This window comes from Candoia aspera, chromosome 1 (assembly GCF_035149785.1).
Source record: "Candoia aspera isolate rCanAsp1 chromosome 1, rCanAsp1.hap2, whole genome shotgun sequence".
NCBI classification, from domain to species: Eukaryota; Metazoa; Chordata; class Lepidosauria; order Squamata; family Boidae; genus Candoia; species Candoia aspera.
The window spans coordinates 231388700-231416211 of record NC_086153.1 but is presented as its reverse complement, the minus strand read 5'-3'; the positions used below and the strand labels follow the sequence as shown (position 1 = coordinate 231416211).

At 39.4% G+C, this 27512-nt stretch overlaps 1 protein-coding gene across 3 annotated transcripts in view; it reads right to left on the bottom strand.

Moving 5' to 3' along the window:
- ZDHHC5 (zinc finger DHHC-type palmitoyltransferase 5) overlaps nucleotides 1-27512 on the bottom strand; it is a 59321-nt gene that overhangs the window by 5263 nt on the left and 26546 nt on the right. For 2 of the 3 annotated variants that reach the window (XM_063289107.1, XM_063289109.1), the window contains 7 exons: nucleotides 11284-11405; nucleotides 10571-10728; nucleotides 8922-9094; nucleotides 8653-8755; nucleotides 8490-8581; nucleotides 1073-1205; nucleotides 565-688 (listed from right to left, as the gene is read on the bottom strand). In XM_063289107.1, the coding sequence (XP_063145177.1) occupies nucleotides 565-688; nucleotides 1073-1205; nucleotides 8490-8581; nucleotides 8653-8755; nucleotides 8922-9094; nucleotides 10571-10728; nucleotides 11284-11405 (905 nt within the window). Of the gene's footprint in view, nucleotides 1-564; nucleotides 689-1072; nucleotides 1206-8489; nucleotides 8582-8652; nucleotides 8756-8921; nucleotides 9095-10570; nucleotides 10729-11283; nucleotides 11406-23589; nucleotides 23613-27512 lie in introns of those variants that run through there. The other variant, XM_063289108.1, reaches the window with a different exon arrangement.

The following is a 27512-nucleotide window of genomic DNA, read 5'->3' as shown; positions in this document are numbered from 1 at the left end:
AAGGTTAAGAGATCAGCCAGGAACTAAAAGATGCATAGAGTGGAGATAAAACTTAGCAACAGGAACATTTTCCCATCTAAGAGATCACATCCACATACATCCTATGCACGCAAGTCTCATCAGCCCTTACTTGTTAGGCTCTCAGTTTTCAGCACCGCGGGATGGAAGGTACTCAAATGAAAACCTTCAAAACTAAATGCTGAATACATATTTTCCTGTATTGTATACACACGGATGTGTTCTTATAATAATATAACCCTAATAACAACTAAGATCATATCCTAGCTGGCAAATGTATACCTGTTCCAGGAATTCATGTGGACTCTAGAAAAGACAGCCGATTGTATCGTGAACAAGATGACTGCCTCAGAACCACATCAATAGTATCATGAAACTGACCTACTAATTACTTCAAAAGGAACCATTACGTTTTAGTTCAATAACCGCAAGCACTGCTACCTGATTTTGCAGTGATGCAGATCCAGACACTCTTTCCCTGGTGCAGATCACTGCACAGGCACTTAACTGACTGTGTGCCCTGTCTTTCTAGCAAATCCATCTTACCCTCATTGGTGGCCAGGGTTAAATGCGTCCTCAGACCTGTGTAGCGGCTGAGGTCTGGCTTGGGGGGCGGGGGCGGCTCAGCATCAGCAGACTGGCTTTCTGTTACTTCAAGGCTTCCTTTGGACTGCAGGGACAAAATACAGAGGTACAATCAGAAGAATGGCAGGAATCAAAGTTATGAACATTGTCTTTGGTTGGATAAAGATTCAATGCTCTTAAAATGACCAATAACCCCTCCAGCATTTCCAGAAATGTTCTTGTAGACTGTGCATGTCTCAGTTGCTGGGTGAGAAGTGAAAGGGAAAAACTGAATGATGTAAGATACAACTTCTATGTTGTGTTAGTTACACGGGGATACTGAAACTCAGTTCCTGGGAAATGCTGAAACAAGGAGTGATATTAGTAAGGAACAATGCCTGAGATAATCATCTGATACCTACTCACATTGCAGAAACACCAAGAATATTTTGAAGCTGCTGCTTGTGCAGCATTTTCATGTCCTCCTCACCTTTGTTCTCTTCAACTCAGCCTGGATACCATTATCCATGATCTTCACAGCAACCTGCCCATCTGATATTTCTGGCCGTAAGAATGGAGGCCTCACTAATACAGTCTGTTCTCCCTTTGGCCGCCCAAGATACCTAGTGATCAGTGATGAATGATTACATAAAACATGGTAAGATAGTGCCCCCCAAGAAGCATGTTATTACTTATTTGCCTAGCTCAGCAAGACAGTTTAAAGTCAGAATAAGGTTTGAGATACATACTTTTTGCAATTTGAAGAAATTTGTATAATGGAATCATAATGTCAACTGTAAATTCATGGCAAAACCTCAATCCCATTTCTGCAGTACAGAATACCCACATACACATGCATTTCTGTGGTACATAAAAAGCTGTATGTTATATTCTTATGGGCTTATGATGCATGGACTGGAAGACATATTAATGGTGTGTCAACATCTCAAGACAGTTTGTATTTCCCTGAAGTTAATAACGTTCATGTATTATCTCAATGGAATAGCATTTTATAAATAAAAATGAATTATAACAAAATAAATACATAATTAAAAACTAAGTACAAAAATAAACTTGTTTATTCTCAAAATCAAATTTTATTTTACAGCCAGAAGGCCCAAAAACAAGTTACAAATATAATCCAGACCTAACATTAGATAAAGCAGTTTAACAGATAAAATATCTGATAAATATTACATGATTCACTTAAAAGCCCAACTCAGTAACAAAACCCCAACTTTAGGGTTTTCCTTGACGTAAAGTCCAGTCGTGTCCGACTCTAGGGGGCGGTGCTCATCTCCGTTTCTAAGCCTTGGAGCCGACGTTGTCTGTAGACATTTTCCGGGTCATGTGGCCAGCATGACGACACGGAACGCCGTTACCTTCCCGCCGAAGCGGTACCTATTGATCTACTCACATTTGCATGTTTTCGAACTGCTAGGTGAGCAGGAGCTGGGACTAGCAACGGGAGCTCACCCCGCCGCGCGGTTTCGAACCGCCGACCTTCCGATCGGCAGCTCAGCGGTTTAACCCGCAGCGCCACCACGTCCCTTCCTACCCCAACTTTAGTAACAAAGAAATTTGTTACTAAAAACCTTGTTTTTATAACCACAGTTAAAAACCTGGCTGTTGCCATTGTGATCTCAGGATTTTCATCAGCAAGTAAAATTTTTACGTACTCAGAAGTATCCCTTTCTGGTTTAGATTTTAAAATAGGCCAGATAACTTCCTGCCAAAGACTCTTATAAAATTCACAATGCAATAAAATATGATCCAGTTTCAGGATCAGGATCATTACAGGGACAAAATCTTTGAGAGATGGGAATTTTTTGAAATCTACCATATAGCATATTTGATGGCAATACATTTAATCTGGCTTTTGAGAAAGCTATTCTGTATTTACTTAAGTATAAGCTATCCAAATATTTAGGGAGTTGAAAAATATATCTGTAATTAAAGCCAAAAGTTACAGGTGAACACAATACTTGTTTTGTCTTGTTTATTCTCTTTCTTTTGTCTGTCTGTACAGTTAGGTTTAAAAACCCTTGCAGAACCCTTGCAGTCATGTGATTGCGATCTGGGTGCCTGGCAACCAGCTCACACTTAGGAAGGTTGTGGTGTCCCACAGTCACATGTTCATGATTTGCAACCTTCCCTGCCAGCTTCCCACAAGCAAAGTCAATAAGGAAGTCGGCAGGGAAGGTTGCAAGTTGCTTGGGTAAGTCTCCCCCACTCGCACTCCCTCCCAGAGCCTTGCTTTGGTTGTGCCACACTTCCCCATCCGCTTTCACCCCCTCCCTGGCCACTCATGCACCCTTTCCCACCTAGCAGCAGTCACTCCAAGCCCCGCTGCACTCGCACCATTCCTCCCTGTCTACCCACGCACCCCATCACTCCCTCTTCCAGCAGGAACCACTTACTGCCAGCAAGCCTCCTGGGACTTGAAACTTCCTGCCAGCTTCCCCACTGACTTTGGTTGTTGGAAGTTGGCAGGAAGTTGTGAGGAGGTCTTCACTTAACAACCCACGATCCTCACTTAATGATGGTAATGGGGACTTGCAGGGATTGCCGCTGCTAAGCCATGTGGTCACAAGACAACAGGCTTTATGACCACATCACTTAGCAATAAAAATTCCAGTCCCAATTGCCAAGGTAATTTGAGGACTACTTGTTTTAAAGATAGAGACAAATAATAATAATTTATTAAATTTATATGCTGCCTGATTCCTAGCGGCTTCAGGTGGTTTACAATAGTTAAAAACGTTTAAAAACAAAGAACAATACAAAAAACAAAAACACAAAAACAACAGAAGACAAAAGAACAACAATGGGAAAAAACCCCAAACCCGGCAGTTTCTAGAAGTAACTAGGAGCAATGGAGAAAATCACAGATAAAATGATTGTTTAATAAAGTTACCTTGCAATTCCAGAATAAAGGAATAACATAGAAAAACATGGAAATGTATTCTATCCTTCCAGTTTTTTTTATTTATCTTATGAAAAGAAATTGCTTTTGCACACAACAGTTTATTTCAATACAATCTTATAAATGTGAATAAATTCATACACAGAATTTTGGTAATGTTGGGCAGGGGAATATAGTGCTAGTAGATTCTGATTCATTACAAAATAGGTATGTTGTATACAGAAAAATAATCTATATGCAGTTGCACAGTTAAGCAGCAGAAATACATGCCTACTGAAAGCTGTACTGTCCTAATACTATTTGTCAACATTTCAGATACTGGCAGAGCCTGAAAGGGGAAACTTGGTTTTATGGCAACTCATACAGTGTTCTTCCTCTTTAATTATGCACAGAGATGTTAGTAATACAAAAGCATGTTGCAGCTGGAGGCCTCAGTAAGAATACCACATATTTTTAATTTGGAGCTAATTAGTGTTCCTTATTATATAAACTAGGAACACTAGGTATAACTCAGAAAGGCAGTTTTTCCTAAGAAGTAGAATGCTGGGAGCAGCCAAGGAAAGCCTTAGTTCAGATGACCGAAGTCAGAGAAATAAAGTTTAATTGTATTCTTTAATTTGGAAAACAGGTCAGAGGCACTTTGAAAGAGATCAGTCTCCAAAAGTCAACCTTTATACCAAATTAATACTCCCACATCTCTAGATACTGATCAGCATGCACCCTTTACAATCTACAAGGGGGAGGAAAAACATACAGCTGCTCTGTCAAACAACAGTTCCCCAGGGAGAACTAGAGATCTCAACTCAGGAAAACAAATATGATGTGATAGCCATCGCTGAAACTTGGTGGGATAATACTCATGATTCATGCACAACATTAGAAGGCTATAATTTATTCAAAAGGAACAGACTGAATAGAAAGGGTGGGGGTGTTGCACTGTACATGAAGAGAAAATAGACTTGCATAGAAATTCAGCAACCAGAGGATGGAAATCCTGTGGAAAGTATCCAGGTAACAATAAAAAGAAAGGAAAGTGGTACCACTGTGGGAGTTTTTCACAGACCACCTGGGCAGGAAGAAGATATGAACGAGGCCTTTCTGCACCAGATGACCAGTCTTTCAAAAAGGCATGCAATAGGGATAATGGGGGATTTCAATTAGGTCTAATCAATTCTTGTCATCTCTTGCTGTTCACTTTGTCAGAATGTGGAAGAACAAACAAGGGGGTCTGCTATTGTGACTTAATCATCACCAATGGGGAAGAATTGGTTGAAAAGATGAAGGCAGCTGGCACCTCTGGGAAAAATGAACATGTTATCCATTTGTGATATCCAGAAAACAAGGAACTGAGAAGAGTCAGACCTGCGTACTAGACCTGAGAAGAACAGAATTTGATGAACTCTAAGGGAAGGTAGATGGCATCCAATGGTTCCAGGAAGGATGGGATATTCTACAAAATAAGATACTGAAGGCGCAAGGGGGAAAAACCAAACATTCTGAAGATACCGGGGTGGATGCATGCAGAGCTCTAAAGTGCTGACAAGAAAAAAGAACATGTTCAGGAAATGAAAGGAGGGGAACTTTAGCAAAGAATATAAGGTAGTTTCATGTCAATCCTTCAGGGTAGCTCAGATCAGGAAAGAGACTCCACAGACTACTGGAATTTTACTGTTGCAGGTTATAATAACAATAGAATTTTGAAAGCCTGCTAGTCTCTCTCTTCCCACTATTATACCAAAGACAATCAAGGTGGGGCAATCTTGAGTTTCTTTTTCACTCACTCACTCCTCTTTCAGAGTTAAGTTGATGTTTACTTAACCACTCTCATTCCTTCTTCAAGGTTACTTCTGTACTCCTCTCTATCTCAGTCAGAAAGGCGAAAGCTCCGAATGGTCTGAGGCTTGAGAGAGATTCCAGAAACAACAAAAAAGGACCCTTTGTGTGTGTGAGAAACAACATGAAAGTCAAATAGGTTAGACCTATACAATGAGAAAGCAGTGAATCAGTAATGAGTGATGGTGACAAGAGGGAACTCCTCGGCATCCGCCTTCTCTCTGAAGTGAAATGGAGCTGTATCCAGCCACTGTTGTGCCACTGTGGACAGAACTGCAGCTTGGAAAGACATGGAGAGAGTAAAAAAGAACTTAACAAATTTAAATGAATTTAAGTCTCCCAGGCCAGATGGATTACAGGGCAATGACTGCAGAACCATTCTCAACTCCTGGATGACTGGTAAGGTCCCAGAAAAGCAAATGTTATCCCCAAATTCAAAAACGGGAAGGAAGAGGACCCACAAAATGACAAGCCTGTCAACTTATCATCTATACTAGGCAAGTTCCTCAAGCAAATGAATAAACAGGGAGCAGCTGAATAATTAACTAAAGCCACCATGGGTTTGTCACAAACAAATCATTCCAGACTAATCTTATCTCCTTCTTTGGTAGAGTTATCACCTTAGCAGATCAGGGGAATACTATCAACATTGTGTATCTGGATCTCAGCAAAGCCTTTGGCAGAGTGCCTCATAATATTCTCCCTAATAACAACCAGGTAAGAAAAATGTAAGGCACAAGTATAGGATACCTGGCTTAGAAGTAGTATACAGTAGGTGAAAGCAGTATCCTTACTGATCATAAGTTAAACATGAGCCAGCAGTGTAACGCAGCTACTAAAAAAGCATCTCTCTCAATCCTCCAAGTGCCCTCTAGAGGAGTTCCATCGTCAACTGCTACTGGAAGGCAGCCAAAGCTGGGGCTAATCAAAGTTCAACAGAAGGTTATTCAGACTGATGCTACTATGTGCAGTGCCTCCACGTCTTACCCCCCTCCCCTCATCTTCCAAAAGTGGGGAACCACCAGTTGCTTTTCCCATTATCAGTTCTTCAAAGTAGGCTAGCTCAGGAAACCAACAGCACAGTAATTACAGGACACTATATTGTTATAGGGTACAGCTGAATCTTGAAAGCCTGCCAAAGTTTCTTTCTGCCCCCTCTAATATCAAACAGAAACTCACAATAACCCCACCTTGAGTCTTTCTCATGCCTCCCTTCTTTCCCAGGGCTGAGTTTTTTCGTATTTTGCCTTAAGCATTCTTGCTGAGTGACCCTGAACCAGTCACTTTCTCTCAGCCCTAGGAAGGAGGCAATGGCAAATCACTTCTAAAAAACCTTGCCAAGAAAACTGCAGTGACTTATCCAGGCAGTCTCCGAAAATTGGACACGACTGAACGGGTTAAAAAAAAAAATTCTTGCACACCTTCTTCAAGGCTGAGGAGCCGGGATTCTTTTAGCCTACAGAAAAGACAACTGTGGGGACATATGATACTAGTCTCCAAATACCTGAAGGGTTGTCATACAGAAGAAGGATCAGATTTCTTCTATCACCACAAAGGGGAGGACCAGAACCAGTACAGGTAGTCCTTGGTTAATGACCACTTCTTCAGTGACTGTTTGAAGTTACAATGGGGCTGAATGAGTGGTGGTTATGACTGGTCCTTGAAGTTCTGGCCATCCCAGCATCCCTGCAGTCACGTAATCGCAATCTGGGTGCTTGACAACTGGCTCGCACTTAGATGGTTGCAGCATCCTGCGGTCACATGATTGCAAATTGCGACCTTCCCTGCTGGCTTCCTACAAGCAAAGTCAATGGGGAAGCTGGCAAGGAAGGTAGCAAGTTGCTCAGGTAAGTCTCCCCCACTCATGCATCCTCCCCCAGCACTTCTGCACTTGCGCCACCCCTTGCTGGCCACCCTCATGCACACTCCCCGAGCCTCACAGCACTTGTGCCATGTCTTCCTGGCCGCTTGCGCGCCCTCCCTGGCCACTCATACACCCTCATGCATCCTCCCCGAGCCTCGCTGAGACCACGCCGTGCCTACCCAAGCCACTCACACATCCTTGTGCACCCTACCCCACCCAGCAAAAGCCACCTCAAGCCCATCCATGCCATGCCTCCCCTGCCACTCATACACCCTCCCTGAGCCTTGCTGAGATCGCACTGCACCTCCCTGCCACCCACGTACCTGTCAGGTCTAGCCCAAGAATGGCAAAGAATCAGTCCAGCCAAACTTCAGTTATTTATTTTCTCACACCATATAGGCAGAATCTTGCCAGACTAAAGCTATTCTACCTAACCTAAGGGGAAATAACCTGGGAGGCCCTAGGGTGGGGCTAGTCCGAAGCTCTTAGTCTTCCCACATTCCAGCTCTGGACTGTGTTTCCTCTTATCTTGCTCCCCTCCTTGGAATGTGCTCCCTTCTTCCTGAGAACCAGCTGCATTATTATAGTCCATCACATCACCCTCCCCGAGCCTCACTGTGCTCATGCTGCACCTCTCCAGTCACCCACCTGGCAGCAGCCACCCCAAGCCCTGCTACACTCGTGTGCTGCCTCCCCCCACCACTCACACACCTTGTGTACCCTCCCCCACCCAGCATCAGTCACTCACCTGCCTGCTGGTCTGCTTGTGAGCCTCCTGGGACTTGCAACTTCCTGCCAGCTTCCCTCAACTTTGGTTGTTGGAAGCCAGCAAGAAGTTGCGAGGAGGTGCTCGCTTAACAACCCACAATCCTCGCTTAACAATGGCAATGGAGACTGCAGGAATTGCCATTGCTAAGTGATGCGGTCACATGATGTCACACTTTATGACTACACTGCTTAGCAATGGAAATTCCAGTCCCAATTGCCATCGTAACTCGAGGACTACCTATAGGTTAAAATTACAAGGAAGGAGGTTCAAGCTAGACAACAGGAGGAACTTCCCAACTGTACAAGCTATCAGCCAGTGGAACATGCTGCCACATGAAATGGTGGGTTCTCCTTCAGAGGTCTTCGGACTGGATGGCCATCTGTCACAGCATCTCCTTGTTACACCATTCATATAGTTAACCATGAGAAACTCCCCCTTACTTTTCACTCTAACAATAAAGACAATAATTCTTATTTTTCCTCTTCTCCATCTTACTTGGGTGGAACAGAATTTACCTGGGAGCTGGAGAGCTGCAGAGGACACGACTGACATTCTTACAGCAGCCGTTAGTAAATGGGTTTACTCCACCTCGGAATTTGCCCGTAACCTGCAAAGACCAAAAACTGGTCAGACAAAATTCAGTGAAATGAACAACAAAACAAAATGCAAACTAGATACCTGTTCATTTGTAGTACGACCCCTGGCTACTAGTACCACATGGAATCCTGTAAGGCCAGCTACAGGAATAAAGAACAAACCAGCCACACACATCACAGCCATACTGCCAGCAAAGTCAAGGAACAATACCCAAGGTTCACAATTCATTTCTTATCTGGGGATTAGCTTCCCACCTGGCAGGTGGCACTGTGTCAAGAAGGCCTAACAATTCATAGCCAGGGTTCATTTTTACCAGGAAGTTCCTTGTTCCTGAAAAAATTAAAGGATACGTAACAGCCATGCGGATTCCAGAGAGCTCTTCTACTTGATACAAGACATACAGTAAACCAAAACCAAATACACCCATGATATGAGCGGTAAGCGAGAGCAGGAACAGGAAGAAATAGCGGTAATTGCGTCTTCCTATGCAGTTGTTCACCCATGGACAGTGATGGTCAAACTCCTTCCAATTAAAAAAAAAAAAAAAGGGTTAGGAACAATCCCTCTAGAAAGCCATTCTATAGTTGTATAATATTAATAAAACTATGCTAAGCTACAGTACATCTGACTACAATTCAAATATTTACTTCCATACATGACAGAATGTAAAACGTAACTCCTGTAAGAATGGTATAGTCGTAATGAACCGGTAGACTATTGATTTGATTGATCTCATGCCTTTCCTCTCTTTTCATGCAGTGTGTGTGTGTGTGTGTGTGTGTGTGTGTAGAGAGAGACAGATGAGTTTTGACATGAAGAATGCCAGAATATGCATTCTTCTACATCCAGTTCTCTGTATATAGTTTGTAACATCTATCCAATTTCCCAGGCCTCACAAACAGAAGTTACAAAGTTACTGAGCATGTTCCCAAACATTTCTGTTGGATTGTTCAGCAGAGAAAATTAGGTTCAAATAGCTTGTTTCACCTCAGATAAACTTTCTTTGCTTCAAGTCCAGAGTGGAATTCTGGACTGTAACAATGTTCAGTCTAGACTGACTGTGGTGAAACAACTGGGGAAGGGTAATCCCACTCTTTGTCAAAGACTCTTGGAATGCTTGCCTCCTTGGGAGATGAATAACTTCCTTCAGACACTGACTGTTGAACTGCATTCCACTCCCCCCCACCCCCGAATATTAGCCAGTGGAAATATAAATGTCTCTCTAGGTTTACATCTGAGGCAACACATTCCCCACCTCTGTATTCCCAATATGCCTTGGAAAGCCCCCTCCCCCATCACAATTTTGGCAAAAGGGTTTTTGCTATGGGAAAACTTTCCTTCCAAGATGCTTTTAATCTTTCATAGCTACCCTGCTATACACCTTTAAAACAATCCTTTTTGGCCTGCCAGTCTAAACCCTACTCTGAATGTCCACAAATTCTCAATGCTATCTTTAGAGCGGACCACAGGATCTTAGAAGAAGCATATTGTAGCATCTGACAACATTGGCATTGAGCTTGTAACATGCTGCAGTCTGGATAAAGTATAGTGTCCCATATGAACTGGTATTGCCTGAAGACAGGAGAAATAAGCCTGCATGCAATGACTGTGTAATATGTATCTTATGACTATGGTATAATCTGAAAACATGTCAAACAGCAACCCTACTGAAGCTAAGTAGGTCTGGGTCTGTTCAAAGCCGGGATGGGAGGAATCTGAAAAGCTTATGGGTAACACCTTGAACTCCCATTTTGGAAAAAAAGTGACATAAAAACAAGGAACAGTACATTAAGATCCCCCCTCCTGAAATTCCTATGAGTTCCCTTATTCCCTTCTCCTTCCCCTTTTCCTTCTCCAGATTAGATTATAAAACCTGACACTCAATACTCAAGTTCTAGACTTGATTAAAAGCAGCCCAGATTATGCCGAACATCATCCCATGTAGAATAAGCATTTCCAATCTCTTAAGTGTAGCTCTGTTCTCTTTTTATCTTCTTACCTCCACACAGTTGTCACAGACACTGCAATGGGAGCAGCGTGGGGGCCGGTAGAATCTGCATGTTGCACACCATTTCATGCGCACCTGAATACCCTTTATCTCCACAGTTTTGTATAGGGGAGCTCGGAAGTCATCCTCCTTATCCTCATCTTCTTCAGCTAAAGCAGAAGAAAGCCATCAAACCCAGTAGGAGAGGACAAAAAGAAAAAAGAAAAAAGAAAAAAATCATCACATTCCCACCTTCCAGATTTGTAATGATAAATACGTTGTATTGATGGTAAGGCAGATTTCTTGCTGAAACCAAAATTTATTATTAGCTGTTGGCTGAACCAGCCAAAAAACATGGCTTATATGATATAAGCAGTACACCAATAATCAGAACCAAGCGTGTATGCCAGATCATCTGGCAAAAGGAACCAGGCAAAAGGAACAGAAACAATCCTATGCATTTACTGGTAAAACTGAGAAATTCCAATTTATTATTACAGGCAAATATGGTCATGGTGTCCAATGACACTGAGCAATGATTTAAAATTCTCAATATTCATTCCTGGTCCTGTAATAGAAAGGCAAATATTTACATTTTTATTAAGATAAAAAATTCTTACATAAATGTAAAAAGAAAATGCCTCGAATATGGAAAATTGAAATAGCCACAGTCATAATCACCATTTTTACATCTATGTTTTGCAAAAAACTGGAACAATGCTTACCTCTAGGGAATATGCCAGGATCCATGAAAGTGGCCATGCTGAAGTTCGCCAGCACAAAAAGGAAGACCACAGCATTGTAAATGGGTATGACTGGGGAAACGTAAAAGCTGAGTCCTGGACACCTGTACAAGAAAAAGCAATCCGAAACAAAACAAAACAAAAACATCCTTTCAACTATATAAATTGTATTTAATTTTCAAACGTTTTCCTTTGTAACTATATACTTGCAATTTGTCACTTCGTAGCAGCGTTGCTCGGCTAAATCACCGTTATCTAATCAATTAACAAAATTACTTAAACATGTAACATCTAATCTAAAACAGAGGATGAATTACTTAAATTCAACCTCACTGGATAATTTGTAGATGAACTATCTCAAAAGTGCACCTTCAATCTGTAGTAAAACTACACAGAGTAGACAACTCCAAGGTGTATACTCCTTCAACATGCATTACTGGTGTTTATTATTTATTGCTCACATATACAGTATATACAGTATATATGCCATCTCACACAAGGCAACTCTGGGTGGCATACAACAAGCAAATAAAAACAGCAAATAAATAAAAAAACAATCCTTATAAAAGATAAAAGTAATTATTAAAAAAATATTATCATTTTTTTTAAAAAAAATTAAAATATACCAACCCTGCGGAGAGAACAAGAATGTCAGTCATAGTGGAGCCATCTAAGAATGTCTCCTTTTCCCAAAGACCCCCAGGCCTGACAACATAACCAGGTCTTGAGGGACTTCCTAAACGATAGCAGGGAAGGAGCAAGCCTAATTTCAGGGGGAGAATGTTCCACAAGGAGGGAGCCACAGCAGGGAAGGCCCGCCTCCTGAGACCCACTAAATGCAAGTCCCTGCCAGATGGAACCCGTAATATGCCTTCCCTGCTTGATATAATGGGACGGGCTAAATGAAATTGGGAGAGGTGGTCCCTCAATGTATACCATGTCCACTATGCAGAATAAGCAGTCAACCTACAGAGCAATAATAAAGGCCTCATATGTTTTTCATAACACTATAAGTAACAATTTCCCACTTACAGATTCAGCTTCTTTAGTCATGAGAAGATCAAGGCAGTTATATATTACCTACTGAAATATTTCTTCATATACAAAGTGCTAAACTTAGTTTCTGTTCAGTGATGAGCATAACAGAATGAAATAATTCTCTTTCAACTGATAAAAGCTCCTCAGCAATGTTGAGACTACGTTCAGCTAAAAAGAGGGAATATCTATTTTTATTTTTTATTAAATGCAATTACATGCCATCACTGACAATAAATTCCTAAAGAGGTGTAATGGGGTACATGCACACCTTGGATGTGATAGATTGGGCTCTACACAATAACAAAGATATTACTATATCCTACTGCACCCTGTCCTGGGAAGAGCCACTTTGGTAATGCTGCCACCAGCCACTTTTTTCTAGAGACATCCCTTTCTGTCTTGGTTTACTCAGGAGGAGGAAAATAGCAACCCATTTCTGTCAGGAAGGGGGACATGCTAAAGGCTTCCCACAGAATGAGTATGTTTATTAGGTATAAAACTAGAACAAGATTTATAGTGAAAAGGTGCAAAAGGACAAAGGGAAAAAAGAACGAAAAAAACAATGACTTCTGGAGAGGTTGATTTCAGGCACTGTCCCTTCAGCCAGAACCTTCCCTTGCCCACACATACCCAACAAAAGCCTCACAGATCAAATCACAGGCTGTAAAGAACAAACTAATTAATCTGCATCTAGCCTTCACTCATCCCTTACCTGTTCTGTAATCCCGTTCTCCAAATGGATTTCTCTGGACTGGAGTTTCTTTTCTTACCTAGCTTTCAGCTAGCCATTAGATGGGTTCCTCCGTATTTGATTTTCTCAGGCCCCCTATTTGGATTAATTGGTCAGGTCATTTTTCTTTAACTCCTTTACGGCCTGATTTCCTTGGCACATTTCGTCTCAATTGTTGCAAGATGACAATATGCTTAATCAATATTTATGTGAATTCATTGTGCATGCTAGGTTTTTCTTTCATTCAGCTCTATAATCTGGATACTGTTGTTGGGCTACTTTAATACTATTGCAGTACCACTTAGATAACATGAAAAGTGCTTTGAACACATACTTTGCACACAGAAAACACAGAGACTAAAAGAATTTAAGAATTCCTTCAAGTGAACTATAGTTCAAATAAAAAAAGCAAAATAAGGCCAGTTATGTAATCTTTAAATCAATAAAAAAGCAGCATTACAATGAATAAAAAGTCTAACAAAACAGTATACTTTTCTCTGCAACTCTAGGACACAATAAATGCTGAGCCAACCAATCTGACCTTCGTGCAGAGAGAGTTCCATCTAAGGAGTGCTTCTAGAGAAAAGCCCCCGTTTTATATACGTACCCACTATGCTAACTTCTCAGTGGTGAAATACCAACAAGAAACTGAGGAAGACTGCAAATCATTACAAAGACTGTATTCCAATTATATAGCATTAGTAATTGTAGTGAATGAGAGAAATCCCATTCCAAGAGGTTCAGACACTGACATGAGTTGAGCAAAAATTAGCAGACCTATCAATCCAGATAGTGGCCAGAGACAATAGAAGCCTTGGGAAAATCAAAGGCTGAGAACCCAAACAAATGAGCTTTAACTTGAGCTGAAGGCAATCTCCACTTTGTTTCTGTCTTTTTTTCCTCTATCTCTCAAGAGGAGTAGAAGCATCTTTTCAGTGTGGCTGATTGAAAATCAGGTAAGAAAAGAAATACCAATTCCTAGATATTTGAGTTAGAGATCAGGGAATTATACAGCATGCTGGAGACTAGTGAAAGCTAGAAGCAGATCAGATTATTTTATTATTTGATAGTAATTTTCACTGCAGGAATGTGTGCCTGTGTGTGATTCTGACTGAAGGACCAGAAATTGAAATCAGTATCTAAACAAGTCATACTTCATTTCTTCTTTCTTTCTCTGTGTCTTTTCAATTTCCTTCTTTAATCTGGGTATACCATTATACATTCTTGAATTCTTAATGGATCAGTAATATTAACTTTAGCACATATTTTTCCTTCTCCAGTCAAGCTACTGATTAAAGGAGAATTGCCACTTGCCTCCTCCCAGGCAAAACAAGGCAGAGAGGGATATTTTTTGGGAGAAAAGGGGCAGCTTTCCCCCGAAGTTGTGAGGAGAGTGCAGTAGGATTGTGGGTGGAAGATTTAGAGACTCTCTCTCAAGAGCCAGTAGGCCCCAATCCATCATGTGGTATTGCTGTAGTGTGCGTGTGCACCCCACTACAGCAATACAACAGAGTTATATCACTGATATTGTTACCTTATAGTTAACTACTGAATACGTTTGTACAGGCAGTCCTCACTTAATGACCCTAATTGGGACTGTAATTTCCAATGCTAAGCCAAGCAGTTGTTAGGCAAAACATCACATGACCGCACTGCTTACAGTGGCAGTTCCGATTGCAGTCCTTAGGCCAGGACTACACTGTCATCACGCTTCTCCTACCCCGTCACACTCACCTCTGCCTCAATTCCCCCTGCCTATCACTCCCGCATCTCTGCCCTTTTAGCTACCCGCCCCCAGCTGACCTTCGTCACCTTCTTCTTTCCACTGCTAACAAGGTGCACCTGGCTGAGGCAGCTGCTGGCCCTTTGCAAGGCTGCCCTGAAGCCTCTCGTGGGCCTTGTGAAAGGCCAGCAGCTGCCTCGGCCGGGCAACTTCAGCAGTGGGAGGAAGAAGATGGCAAAGGTCAGCAGGGGTAAGGGGCAGCAGAGTGCAGGGTGGCCAAAAGGGCAGAGATGGTGGAAGATAGGTGGATGGGGGAAGTCGAAGCACACGCTGCAGTCATAAATACGGTTGGTGTGCCAAGCGCCCAAATTTTGATCACTGTGACTGTGGGGGTGCTGCAATGGCTGTAACTTCGAGGTTTGGTCACAACTACCATTCATTCAGCACTGTGGTAACTTTGAATGATGACTGAATGAATGGTCATTAAGCGAGGACCACCTGTATCTTTTTCTTCAACTTATGCAGTGCAATGATGTTATCATTACTGATTTTTTTACTATAAAGAGTAACAGTTGGGTACCCAGACAGAATACTTTGTTTATAAGGTTGGATATCTTGAACTTTCTAAAAGCAGCTGTAACCTGCTTTGTCAAGGAAGACGATTTAGCAAGAAAGAAAAACAAGATAAGCTAGTCTGACTAGATGGATATGGAGAACGAGAAAGGTGCACTAAAAATAATGCTAATGATTGGAAGAGAAGCACAGCAAAAGCCTGTTTTGAACCAAGCCAGATAATCCTTAAATGTTTACTAATGTACTGAGGATATTAATGGATCAGAGATGAAACTATATTAGAGCTAACTCATTTTAATTTTTAATGGAACAGAAAAAACTCTCTTATGATTGAATGAAATATGGGAATAGCCTAAAATCCAAGGCAGCTACCTGAATGTAGATATAATGAAGTATGAAATTTTATCACAGACGATTACTTCAGACTTTTCATTAATAATTAAGTACAATATTGCTTCCACCATAAATTATATTCCAAGAACGCATACCTGCTTTTGCAGCTAAGATACAAATGATTCAACACTGAATGGCTGCCCTTTTCATACGTAACTACTACTTTCTAAAGTGAAAGGATGAAAAGGATATAATTTTTCAGCCTTCCAGTGAACAGAAAAAAAATAAACTGGGATTCAAGTTTACAATAAAAAATACAAATTAAGGACCTGCAGGTTATTATTCTGATTTAACTGGTCCAAAGAGCATGATTTTTTTTAAAAAAATCTGTTCAATCATGTCTGAATCTCGGAGACTACGTGGACAAATCCCTGCAGTTTTCTTGGCAAGGTTTTTTTGAAAGTGGTTTGCCATTGCCTGCTTCCTAGGGCTGAGAGTGACTGGGCCAAGGTCACTGAGCTGGCTTTCTGCCTAAGGTGGGACTAGAACTCACAGTCTCCTGGTTTCTAGCCTGATGCCTCAACCACTACACCAAACTGGATCTCAAGAGTATGACAGTGAGTACAAAATATCACAGCAAGGATGAACAAACAACCACAAAGACTCAAATGCATTTAATAAAGTTAATGAATGGCATCATAATAGTGACTATATATTTTTTGGGTTCAAAGAGTTTGACCACAGAACATGGATGAGACTTAGGTAAACTTTAGATGATCAACCTGGAAAATAACAGGAATTATACAGCAAAATAGTTCTGCACCTAGTTCTACACATTGGTCTTGTTCCCAAGCCTATATAATAAAATCATAATTATTTTAAATCTTTGCAACAACAGAAAGAGGAGGAAATAATGGGCTAAGTGCTGTACCATTTTTTATAAAAACCTTGCCTTGTTGTAAGACAGCATACAATAATATTAAATATAACCTGACCAGTCCTAGCAAAGGGTCAGTGAGGTTTGAGGCCAACCTTAGGATCTCAATAACTTATTTTATTGCCCTTCATATAAACTGTGTACTCCTAGTTTGGCTTCAGTACTGGGACCTGGAGGTCCTCCTCAGTGGTAGTGCTGGTCCTTTGGAATGACCTCCCAGTGGAAATCAGGTTAGCTGCCATTTTAACTACTATTCTCACATGTTGGACAAAAGAGGTAGTAGACACATGTTGGATAATTATCAAGAGGTGGTAAACATGTCTTTAGAGGCACCAACTGTCTATAGCAATTACAGGATTGGTATATGATCTTACAGCAGGGTTCCCCAAAATGGTCAATATCAACCCCAGAGGGCCGATGGGACTATCTATCTATCTATCTATCTATCTATCTATCAATCAATCAATCAATCAAACTTCTCGACCACCCAACTCATGTACGACGACTCTAGGCGGTTTACAACAATAAAAATAACATATCATTAAAATACAATCTACATATAAATATATATAAATATAATATGGTTAAAGCTCCCCTGTGCAAGCAGAGTCATGTCTGTCCCTTTGGGGGGATGCCGCTTTCACGACATTTTCTTGGCAGACTATAGCGGGGTTGTTTGCCATTGCCTTCCCCAGTATGCTGGGTACTCATTTTACCAACCTCAGAAGGATGGAAGGCTGAGTCGACCTGAGCTGGCTACCCAAGAATCCAGCTTCCGCTGGGATTGAACTCGGGTCGTGGGGAGAGTTTCGGTTGCAATACTGCCACCTACCACTCTGCGCCATACAAGGCTGTATATTATAACATAACATAACACAACACAACACAACACAACACAACACAACACAACATATTATATTATATATTATATATTATATTATAATAAATGTAATATAAATATATATAAATATAAATATAAAAATACGAATATAAAATATAAATAAGTATACCCTATCCAAAGGGTTAATAAATGTCTGGGGGTCAAAACAGGGTCAGTAAATGTCTGAGGATCAATAGGTGGTCAATAAATAATGGAAGGTTGATTGGGGTTAATTAACCTGTTGGGGTCTCTGTAGAACTCCACGCCAGTCCCTGGTCCTAAAGGTGAGTTAGCTAGTAGCAAGACAGTATTACCCAGGATTGGATGAATCAATGTTTCACCATGTAAAGGGCTGGATGAAAGATAGCAAACTGAAATTTAATCAAAACAAGACAGAAAAGTCCCTGAGTAGGAGAGGTCCCATTTGGGGATAGGGATTTATCTCATTTTAGATGAAGCAGCATTCTCCTTTGAACAAAATTGTGTGACATCCTTGATTTCCAGATAGCTATGATCAGGAAAACTTTTGTGCAGCCTATACTGATATGCTAGATCATGTATTTCTAGGAAGATTAGGCCTGGTAATATACAACACATGTCTTACTTACAAGTTGTATTATTTCATTGTGCTCTTTGGGGCTGTCTCATAAAAGTCTCTAAAAATTTTAGAGATATCCAAACACAGCAGCAAGAGTCTTGGTAAGTGTGCATCCCTGGAAGCACACAAAAACAATTCCGATGTAGCTGCACTGCCCTCCACTTCATTTCCAGGTTCTTTTTATTATCTTAAATGTTCTCTTTTTCCATATCAGCATTTCTACATGGAACACTTTCCCCTTTATTTTCACACCACAATCCCCCACAAACCAGTCTGAAGCTGACCTTCAACTGTTTCAATTCTGCTGCTCTCTGAAATTGTAAAACAGTTAGGAAACAGCTCATGAGCCAATCAGTTTTCTTTCTAGCCGACCAATAAGAGAATTCAAAAATGGGACTCAAGTAACATCTCTCCCTATCTGGCAGCCTTAACTCCTAGAGTAACAAGCAATTCCTTACCTCTATTCTCTATCATACACAAAGAAACTAAACTGCTTATATGCTCTGCTTCTGATTTTTCAACCCATGTTGTCAATGTATCTGCCTGAGCACTTGTAACAGAAAAAAAGGAAAAAAGAGCAATTGTAATGGGGAAACCATTCTGTGGTGAAGGTGCCATTTCTTTTACTTTTAATAAAAGTCTGCTACCTATGCTGCTGGAAGAATATATGGCACCATTTTTGCAGCTTTTCACAATAATTGTAAACATAGTTGTTGGCTGCAGTGTAAGGCCTCTATGTTGTTCTGGGAGTGGGGCAAAGGGAAAGGAGTATGTTTGCTTGCTTGAGCCCAGAGGCTGGGTGAAGCAAACATCTGCATGCTGTGTACATAAACATGTAAAATCATGCTGAACAGTTGAATTTTTAAATTGTGGAACAGACTAGAAGGAATGTGATAGGATTCATTTATAAGCACTACTTATAAAAGCAAGAAAATCAAGCTTCATTAGTAAGGTTCTTTGAATTCCTTTGTTAGCACAGTTGCTTGCAGTAGACACCGAATAAGAGCTTACTTGTGCCCAGGAGCTGGAAGTATAATGAAACAAGAGCAAAGTCAATTTGAAAATAGCCTACAAGCCCCAGTATTGAAAAACAAATCTGATTTTGTTTTGGTTTCAGATAACTAGTATAGCACTGAAACAAACAAAAACAAGTTCAGCTTTCCAAACCAGTATCAAAGAGATGGGCAGATCCAAAGTCAATCTGGAGCTGCACAAGGAATAAACAATCAGATTTTAAGGATAGAGGAGAAAAGACTGTATTTATTTATTCAGTAGCACTGAGATGCCACTATGGAGACTAAGAGTGACTTACAAAAACTCTTCCAGTTAAGAGGAATAAAAATAGTACATCAAAATAATAGAGAAAACAAAACAATCAATTACAATAAACTTTGCACCAAAGGAATAAACAATCATCACACATGTTACAGCATGAGGCCTCCCTCCTCACAATTCCTCACCATAACCCCTTTGAAACAGCCAGGTCTTAAGAACATAAGGACACAGGCAGGGCCCTGCTGATCAGACCCGTGGCCCATTTTGTACATCAGTCTGTTCTCACAGTAGCAAACCAACTGCGCAAGGAAGCCTACCAGTCTCCCAGCAGATGGCCTTCAGGGGCAGTCACACTGACATCAAGGCTAATAGCCATTGATCCCCATGACTTCCATAAATTGTTCCAACCCTTTTTTGAAGCCAGACAAGCTGGTAGCCAGCAGATCTTGTGGAAACAAATTCCAAAGTTTAATTACACATTATGTAAAAAAATATTTCTTTTGGTCTGTCCTGATTCTTCCAGTATTCAATTTCATTGAGTGACCTCTGGTTCTAGTATTTTCGGAAAGGAAAATGTTTCTCCTTGTCTATTTTATCCACACCATGAATAATTTTGTACACTTCAATCATGTCCCCTCTCATTTGCCTTTCTAGACTACCACCTTCTCAGCCCTCACCACCTCTCATTCTTGATCTTGTTAAGGGCCTTTAGTTTATTGTAAAATTGCCTCGAGTCTTGCCTATTCTCTTTGAACTGGTGTAAACTCTTTTTGCCAAGCCTGTTATTTCAGACTCCAAACAAGGGATTCTCGACTTTTATACAACTACCTATAGTGAAAAATGAATACATACAACCCTCCCCACACCGTGAATAGAACGAATGATTTCATGGGGGTTATGGTTGCACCTTAATATACCACTAACAATTAATCATCTCACAGCTGAATGTGATTTACATGGGTATGACTGAAGACTATTCAGAAGCTACAACTGGTCCAGGATGCACCACCTTCTCAACAACCATCCCTAAAAAGGAAATATTTGAGATTGAACAATAGTTATGTAACATTGCTGGGCTGAGCAATGGCTTTTTAAGGAAGAAGCACACCACTGCCTCTTTCAGGGTTGGTGGCAGCAACCCTTCCCCCCCACAAGGATGCATTAAACACTGATCTGACCCAATCTCCTGTTACCTCTCTGACTTCCACCAACTAGAAAGGACCAAGATCCAGACTACAGGTGGCAGAGCTGATGTCACATGGACCATCCACTTCTTCAGGATCAACATTTTATGCTGTGCTAACTTCCACTGTACCATATTTTTTTCTAAATAAATCATACCTAACAATACCATACTATTATATTGCTACGTGCTAGTTCCATTCCTCAAACAGAAATCTTACCAAATAGAAATCAATACTGTAGTATTCCCCAATTTACATGACCTCTCATGTTTCCTCTGGTAGGATAAATTCTTCCAGATTCTTCTAACAGGCTGGGGGGAATTAAATAAAAATATATCCAACTGTAAGATTGCAGGGGGCAATAGAGGAAATAAGAGTAAAACTGTGGTCCTTGCTTGCAACTATTTGAACTGACTCACTGTAAGCACTGGATGATCAACAGGGAATCAGACAGAATCGTATTTATCAGTATGAAGCCATCAACTCCACTTGCTTCCTTTGCTCAGAGTAGGCATTTATCACTATGCTAAGTTCTTTGCAAGAGCAACATAGAAAAATGGTACAAAATAATATGACACTAACCCTTGTTTGTTTTTTAACATTACATGTAACTGTTTTGAGCCAAATCCAGATATACATCAGAGAAAATTAATCTTGCTATGTCATTCTTTTGCCCACAAAGAGGGCAGCAGATAGCCAACTTTGACTGAGTTTAGAACCTATTAACAGGATCAGCCATGGCTAGCATTTGGATGGGGGCTCACCTAGGAATTCTAAAGCTACTGCTAGTCTGGGAAGGTGGAAAAACGTTCCAGATGACAACAGTGGCAAACCACTTCCCTAAGACTACCAAAAAACTGCATGGATGTAGACACCAAGAGCCAAACTAGATTGGAGACTGTCATTTTTTTTTTAGACTACTTATTTAGGATGCCACAAAGAAACATAAGTAGAATTCAGGCTACAAAGAACTTACTTCCATGATAGTAGGACGTGATTAATGATAGAGAAGTCTGTCTTGTGAAATAATGAGATTTAACTGAAAACAAAACAAAAACAGGCTGGACAACTATCCAACAGTGATGCTGCTGTTGCAAAAGGAGAAACAGAGGAAAGAGTTACTGTAAATGAATTTTCCTAGAAGACCTCCAAGGTACCTTTCAACTCTAAATATCTATGATAAAGTTATACTAAGGAGTCCTTTCTGTGGAAAAGCCTGGGCTCAAAGGCCAGCAGTTTTTTCTCCTTGAAGCTGATGGTATAATACCTTAATCTGCTTTGTTGCTGAGAATTTAATCCCACAGATTTAGGGCAGCATCTGTCCCTCATTCCCAAGTCAGAGCATTCTACACAGAGCATTCTAAATGAATTTATACAGCATGAACCAACAGCCAACAAGGTAAATGTATAGGTATCTTGACAAAATGGCATATGTAGCAAACTAGGTAGTTTTTAAAAGTTGGTTCTCAAGCTGATAGGGATTCAGCAACTGTTATGTAAATAATCTGCAGCTACAGACTCCTACTTTATCAGAAAACAGATTCCCACTTCTTTCCTCTGCACCTTAAGACTGTGAAAAAGACTCAAAAAATTTCTGCCCTAATGTATGCATAGATATATTGGTTCTAAATTACATTAGTTCATATGACAGAATTCTTATCAGCTGTCACCTTAATATAGCTTGCTAAAGAGACTTAAATGAGCTTTCTGCTTAGGAAAAATCACTTTTAAGTTTAAAGCAGCTCCCAAAAGTGTGAATAATGTGAGAGCTGGATCAGAACCCACAAAGGTTGTCCAACATGCACACTATATTAGCCATGGGGATGAAATACTCCTTCCCATATATTTTAAATCCTCCCCATGATCAAACTATCTACAAGGCAAAGGCTAATTCAATTCCTTCTTTCTTTCATTGTGGGTCAGTAGGAGGCAGACAGCAAAACAGGAGCAATGGCAGAAACTAAACAGAAACCCTGCCTACTGGCACTATAAGTCTGTTCATCAGTAATCAGACATGAAATCTTTATGTTACTTTTTTTTAATGCCTTCAAGTTAGTGTTGACTACTGGTGACTGCCTGGACAAGTCCCTGCAGTTTTCTTGGCAAGGATGCTTTAACCACTACACCAAACTGGCTCTCATTAAATTACTAGAACAATCTTTTTCACATTGTCCAGATATTATAGTAATATGTAATTTGAGTATGTGCATGGTCAAGATGGTATGTACCCATCCTCGAGGTACTAAGTATCCTTGAGTATCATTCTAAGTAGAAAAGAGACAAGAAAGGACCACAGACACTTCCCTCTTGATAAGTGACATAAACAGCAAAATATAATAGGAGTACCTCTGATATCAATCATGCTGTATTCCTTTTTTTTTAGATCAGACAGGCATCTACCCAGTGGAACTTAAAGTAGTCAGTGTGCAAAATTTAAAAAAAAAACTACTTTTTTGTCCACCATTCAAAAGAAATCTCCACATTTCTTTAATGATAAAGCCTTCAACCATAGAAAAATAAAAGAAAATGAAGAAAAAATAAAATAAGAAATGTAAAGATAAAATGAATAGTGGCAAAAGTGTTCAAGGAAGAAAAGTAAATATTGGAAGTTTCACTGTGGAGGCGGTAATGTATAAAGATATATTTAGCAGGCATTTTCACATTCTATCACAGTAATTATCTCAATTATCTCTCTGCTCTAGCAACAAAGTTTATCTAGACCAGATTTCCTCCCAAGTCTAGTAACTTAAACTTATCCAATCCATTTGTAATTTTTTTTTCTTGCTACAACTGACTAGAATAGAAGATTTGACTCATTCAGTTCCACATGAGTAAGTGAATTACTTCTAAGCCTCCAACAATATTAATTAATGTCTAAACTTACGTGGCTGTTATAGAAACAACTTTTTGGAAGATGACAATAAAGACACTGTTTGGGTGATCTCTATTCCAATAATAACTGAAGTATGTTTGTACTGATTACTTATAAACATGAGTGAGAAAATTCATTTGCCAACCTTGGCATTCAACTTCTTTAGAATATTGACAAGTACTACAAAAAAATGTTGTTTTGATTTTGCACTGATAGATACAGCATGATGGCTTGGAACACTGTTTAAATGCAAAACAAAACAAATGAGAAACATCTGATCTATATGAGAATTGTGGGTTGAAAGGCTACTCAAAAACGAATATGCTACATACATAGTTTTTACTCATTACCAAAATCACCTTAAAGAAAAACATTGCTTCTGGAATTAAATAAATGACTTTTTTTAGTGTCACATATTTTTATTTCAACATTTTGTTGGTAGAGATTCAGAAAATGAGTCTTTATTTCTTATAATATCTTGTTGCTGTAAAGCCATCAAAAAGTTGATTTTGAATTGATTACATGACTGCATTGAATATCACCATTTGTAAGCTGTATCAAGAATATCTATTGGATAAAGAATCTATCAGTCAATCTAAGATCACTGTACTGGACTGTTTTACATGCAGGTAATAAAATAAAAATATGCAAGTAATAACAGTTGGTTCAAAATGCAAACACTGCCACAGAATGCTATGGATAAACTCTAACCAATAAAGTTACAAGATGACAGTGAAAGTGACTATTCCAAGCAAAAGGTTTAATTCTTTAATATAAGACTATTTTTTTTGATAAACTGCAGACTTGAGCCTTCATAATGGAATGAAACTCATTTAAAAAGACTAAATTGTAATACATAGATGGAAGGTTTAATGCTATAGCTCAGCAGTGACATCCCTACACAGCTGAAATCAGAAAGAATCTATTTGAACATCACTCTAATTTTTTAAGTAACAGTAAATTTAGGTATAAATATTACTATGAAATTTTGAAGCTTATTGCATACAGTACAACTGAAATTAAAAACACGTACTGGAACAATCCATAAAACTTAGTGGAGTTTTATTTTAATTATATATACACTGACTTAATGTACAAGCATCACCAAAAGTAAATATTACATATTCTTAACTCCCATTTATATCCTGCTCCATTCCAATAGATCTATTTTTGGAAACTACAATTGATTTCTAACTAGAACTTGTTTTGGGACAAAAATTAATTCTCATCATTCATTCTGAGCTTGATGGAAAGGTTTTTTTATTGATCGGAATGAGAGGTTTTATTAATATTTTTATTATTTTAATGGAAGGGTTATTTTACAACAAGAATGACTAGAAAATATACAGTTTTCCATTATGGTATAATTATTCACAATTGTCTCATTCTTGAAATTTCAGCTATTTTAACCAGCCAGCTCTATCATCTGAATAGTCTGCTCATTTGAAGATTACACTGCTGAGCCAATAAAACTGCCTAGATCGTCTAGACAGCCTAACAGAGAAAGCCAAAACTAAACAACTGTCAATGCAAACTTCTACTAGATGGATACCCCCAGAGGAAGAATTCATGTCTTGATAAATCAACCTCATGCATATGAAGAATGTAAATACTTCTTACTTTTTATTGTATCAATCATTGTTAGTGTAATGCTGAGATGGATTGTTGTGAATCCCCATCAATTTATATTCTAGTAAAACCAAATCAAATCACATGGATTAATCTCTACCATTTTCTTTTTCTTTACATCTTCCCTCATTTGTTTATCCTTCATTCCTTTCACTGAAAGCTTATTCTGACCATTCAATATGTTAGATGTGCCTTGCTCAAAAACAGATAACCTGTCTATATTCTTTTTCTTTTGTTTTGCCGCTTTCTCACTTGTCTACTTCTTCTGTACACCTTAAGGGGTTTTTCTTCAGGTTTGTACCTTCTTCCCCATCTCCCTTAAATATGCAAAGTGTTTTTACTATTTAATGAGAGGTGACAATACAGGTCATATCATCTATAGTAACAACTATCTTGAATGAGAAACTCCTATGATACCATATACAGTAGACTCTCAGTTAACTGGCACCCATGGGGAATGATAGATGCTGAATAAATGTAGTTTCTGGTTGCTTGAGAATTACTATTAAACCCTAATACCCACTAGATGGCAGCAGAGAGATACAGATTTTTTTTTTGCCAGTTGCTTGAGAGTGCCAGTTGCTTGAGTTCTGGTTAACTGAGAGTCTACTGTACTTACCGTACCTCTCTGTTATTCTGTGAAATACATGCAGCTTTTTATCTGACACAAAATTATGTGGCTAAGGCCTTGAAAGTAGAAAATACATACGATTTTTCACATGTTGAGTTTGCCTTGGTGGCACAGAGGGGGGAATTGGGAAGGGAAGAGAAGATAGGTTGGCTACATAATCAGTTAACAATTTTAATGTGTTAAAGTCACAGGGTTTTTAATACAGTACAATAGTTAAATTGATAAGCTGTTTCTAATTGTCTCACACATAACCTGCATTTGCATAACTAACCTGTCTTACCCTCCCTTCCCCACACCTCATCCCAATCTAAATCCTGCATCAATCTAGTCGCTCTATGCATGCAATGAAGTGAGCTGCAGCTCACGAAAACTTATGTATTTTAATAAAATTGTAAGTCAGAAAAGGAGCTACCAGATTCTTGATTTGTTTTCACCACAGACTAACACAGCTCTCCTTCTACAAGTGATTATCAGTATCTTATAATAGTTTGTCACATGATCAATAGGTGGCAGTTGTTATACTCTGCAGAAATTAATTCTGTCAATTTCACAAATTGCTCTCCTGCCTCCAGGTTGCTTGCAATCTCATGGTTTGAGAACCCTTATTTTAAAGAGTTAACATAGTATTTCTGGTTTTGCTTTGGTTCAGGAGTAGGTAGCCTACACCCCTCTACGACTGTTGAAAATACTCATACAGGAATTAAGTTACCTTCCCCTACAAAATAGGCTAATGGATCTATCCAGGAAAAAAATCACCAGAAAATAATTACTAAAAATTCAATAGGACAATATATTCTATTTTCCTCTTTGAAGGTTTTTTTTTTCCAATAAAATTCTGTTAAGCTTGCATTGTGTAATTATTCACTAATCAGCCTTCCCTTTCTCCATAAAAGATGCATAAGACTGTAGACTTAACACAGAATAGTCAGAATTTCAGGATGGCAACAAATACAAGAATGATTCCAACATGAAAAAATCTTTGAATGAAAAATATATTCTCAGAATTAGTAAAAATTATTTACTGGAAATATAATGATGTTCCAGTCTTTTCATGGTCTTTTTACCCTACTATTTATCACAAGGTTACATATAAATTGGATTAGATAGGGATTACTTTACTATTAGCCTTAATCCATCTGAAGACATATTTTATATCAATAGAGTTGACAACAAAGCCTACGGAAAATTGCAACAGTTTAGACAGAATAGTCTCCTTTGCATTGGGCTCAACCTGTGGTGATTCCATGTATATTTTTTTTACATCAACACAGAAGTGGACTGCCACTGCTTTTTTCAAGAATATTTTTTTCAACTTAGAAATAGATGGATTTCTACAGCCCTGAAGTTTCTTGGAAGTCTCCCATCCAACCTCTAAACTGGCCCAGTCCTGCTTACTTTCCCAGGCCAAAAAGGCCAATAGTTCCAAAACATCAGCAAGTCATCCATTTCCAATCAATTGACTCTTCCAAGGGACTTAATTTAGAAACTACTTCTGTGATAGCAGATGAAGAAACAGCTCTAAAGTTTGAGCTAGGACAGGAGTTTTACATCTTTTTCTTCATGACTATCCTGATTCACATTTTTCCCGCCTCCCCCCTGCCCACTCTTTATCTTGCTGGAAAAGAGAAACTCTATAGGAAAATTCATCTGGAAAACAGCCCAAAGTTCTAAAATAAATCAGGAAAGTAAAAGCAGCCTAAAGTTGTCTAGAGTTCTTACATATGAATCACCATCACAAAGGACAGTAGAAAAACAGCTCACAACAGTTAAGATCAGTTTCTGACTGACCTGATACAGAATGTTAGACT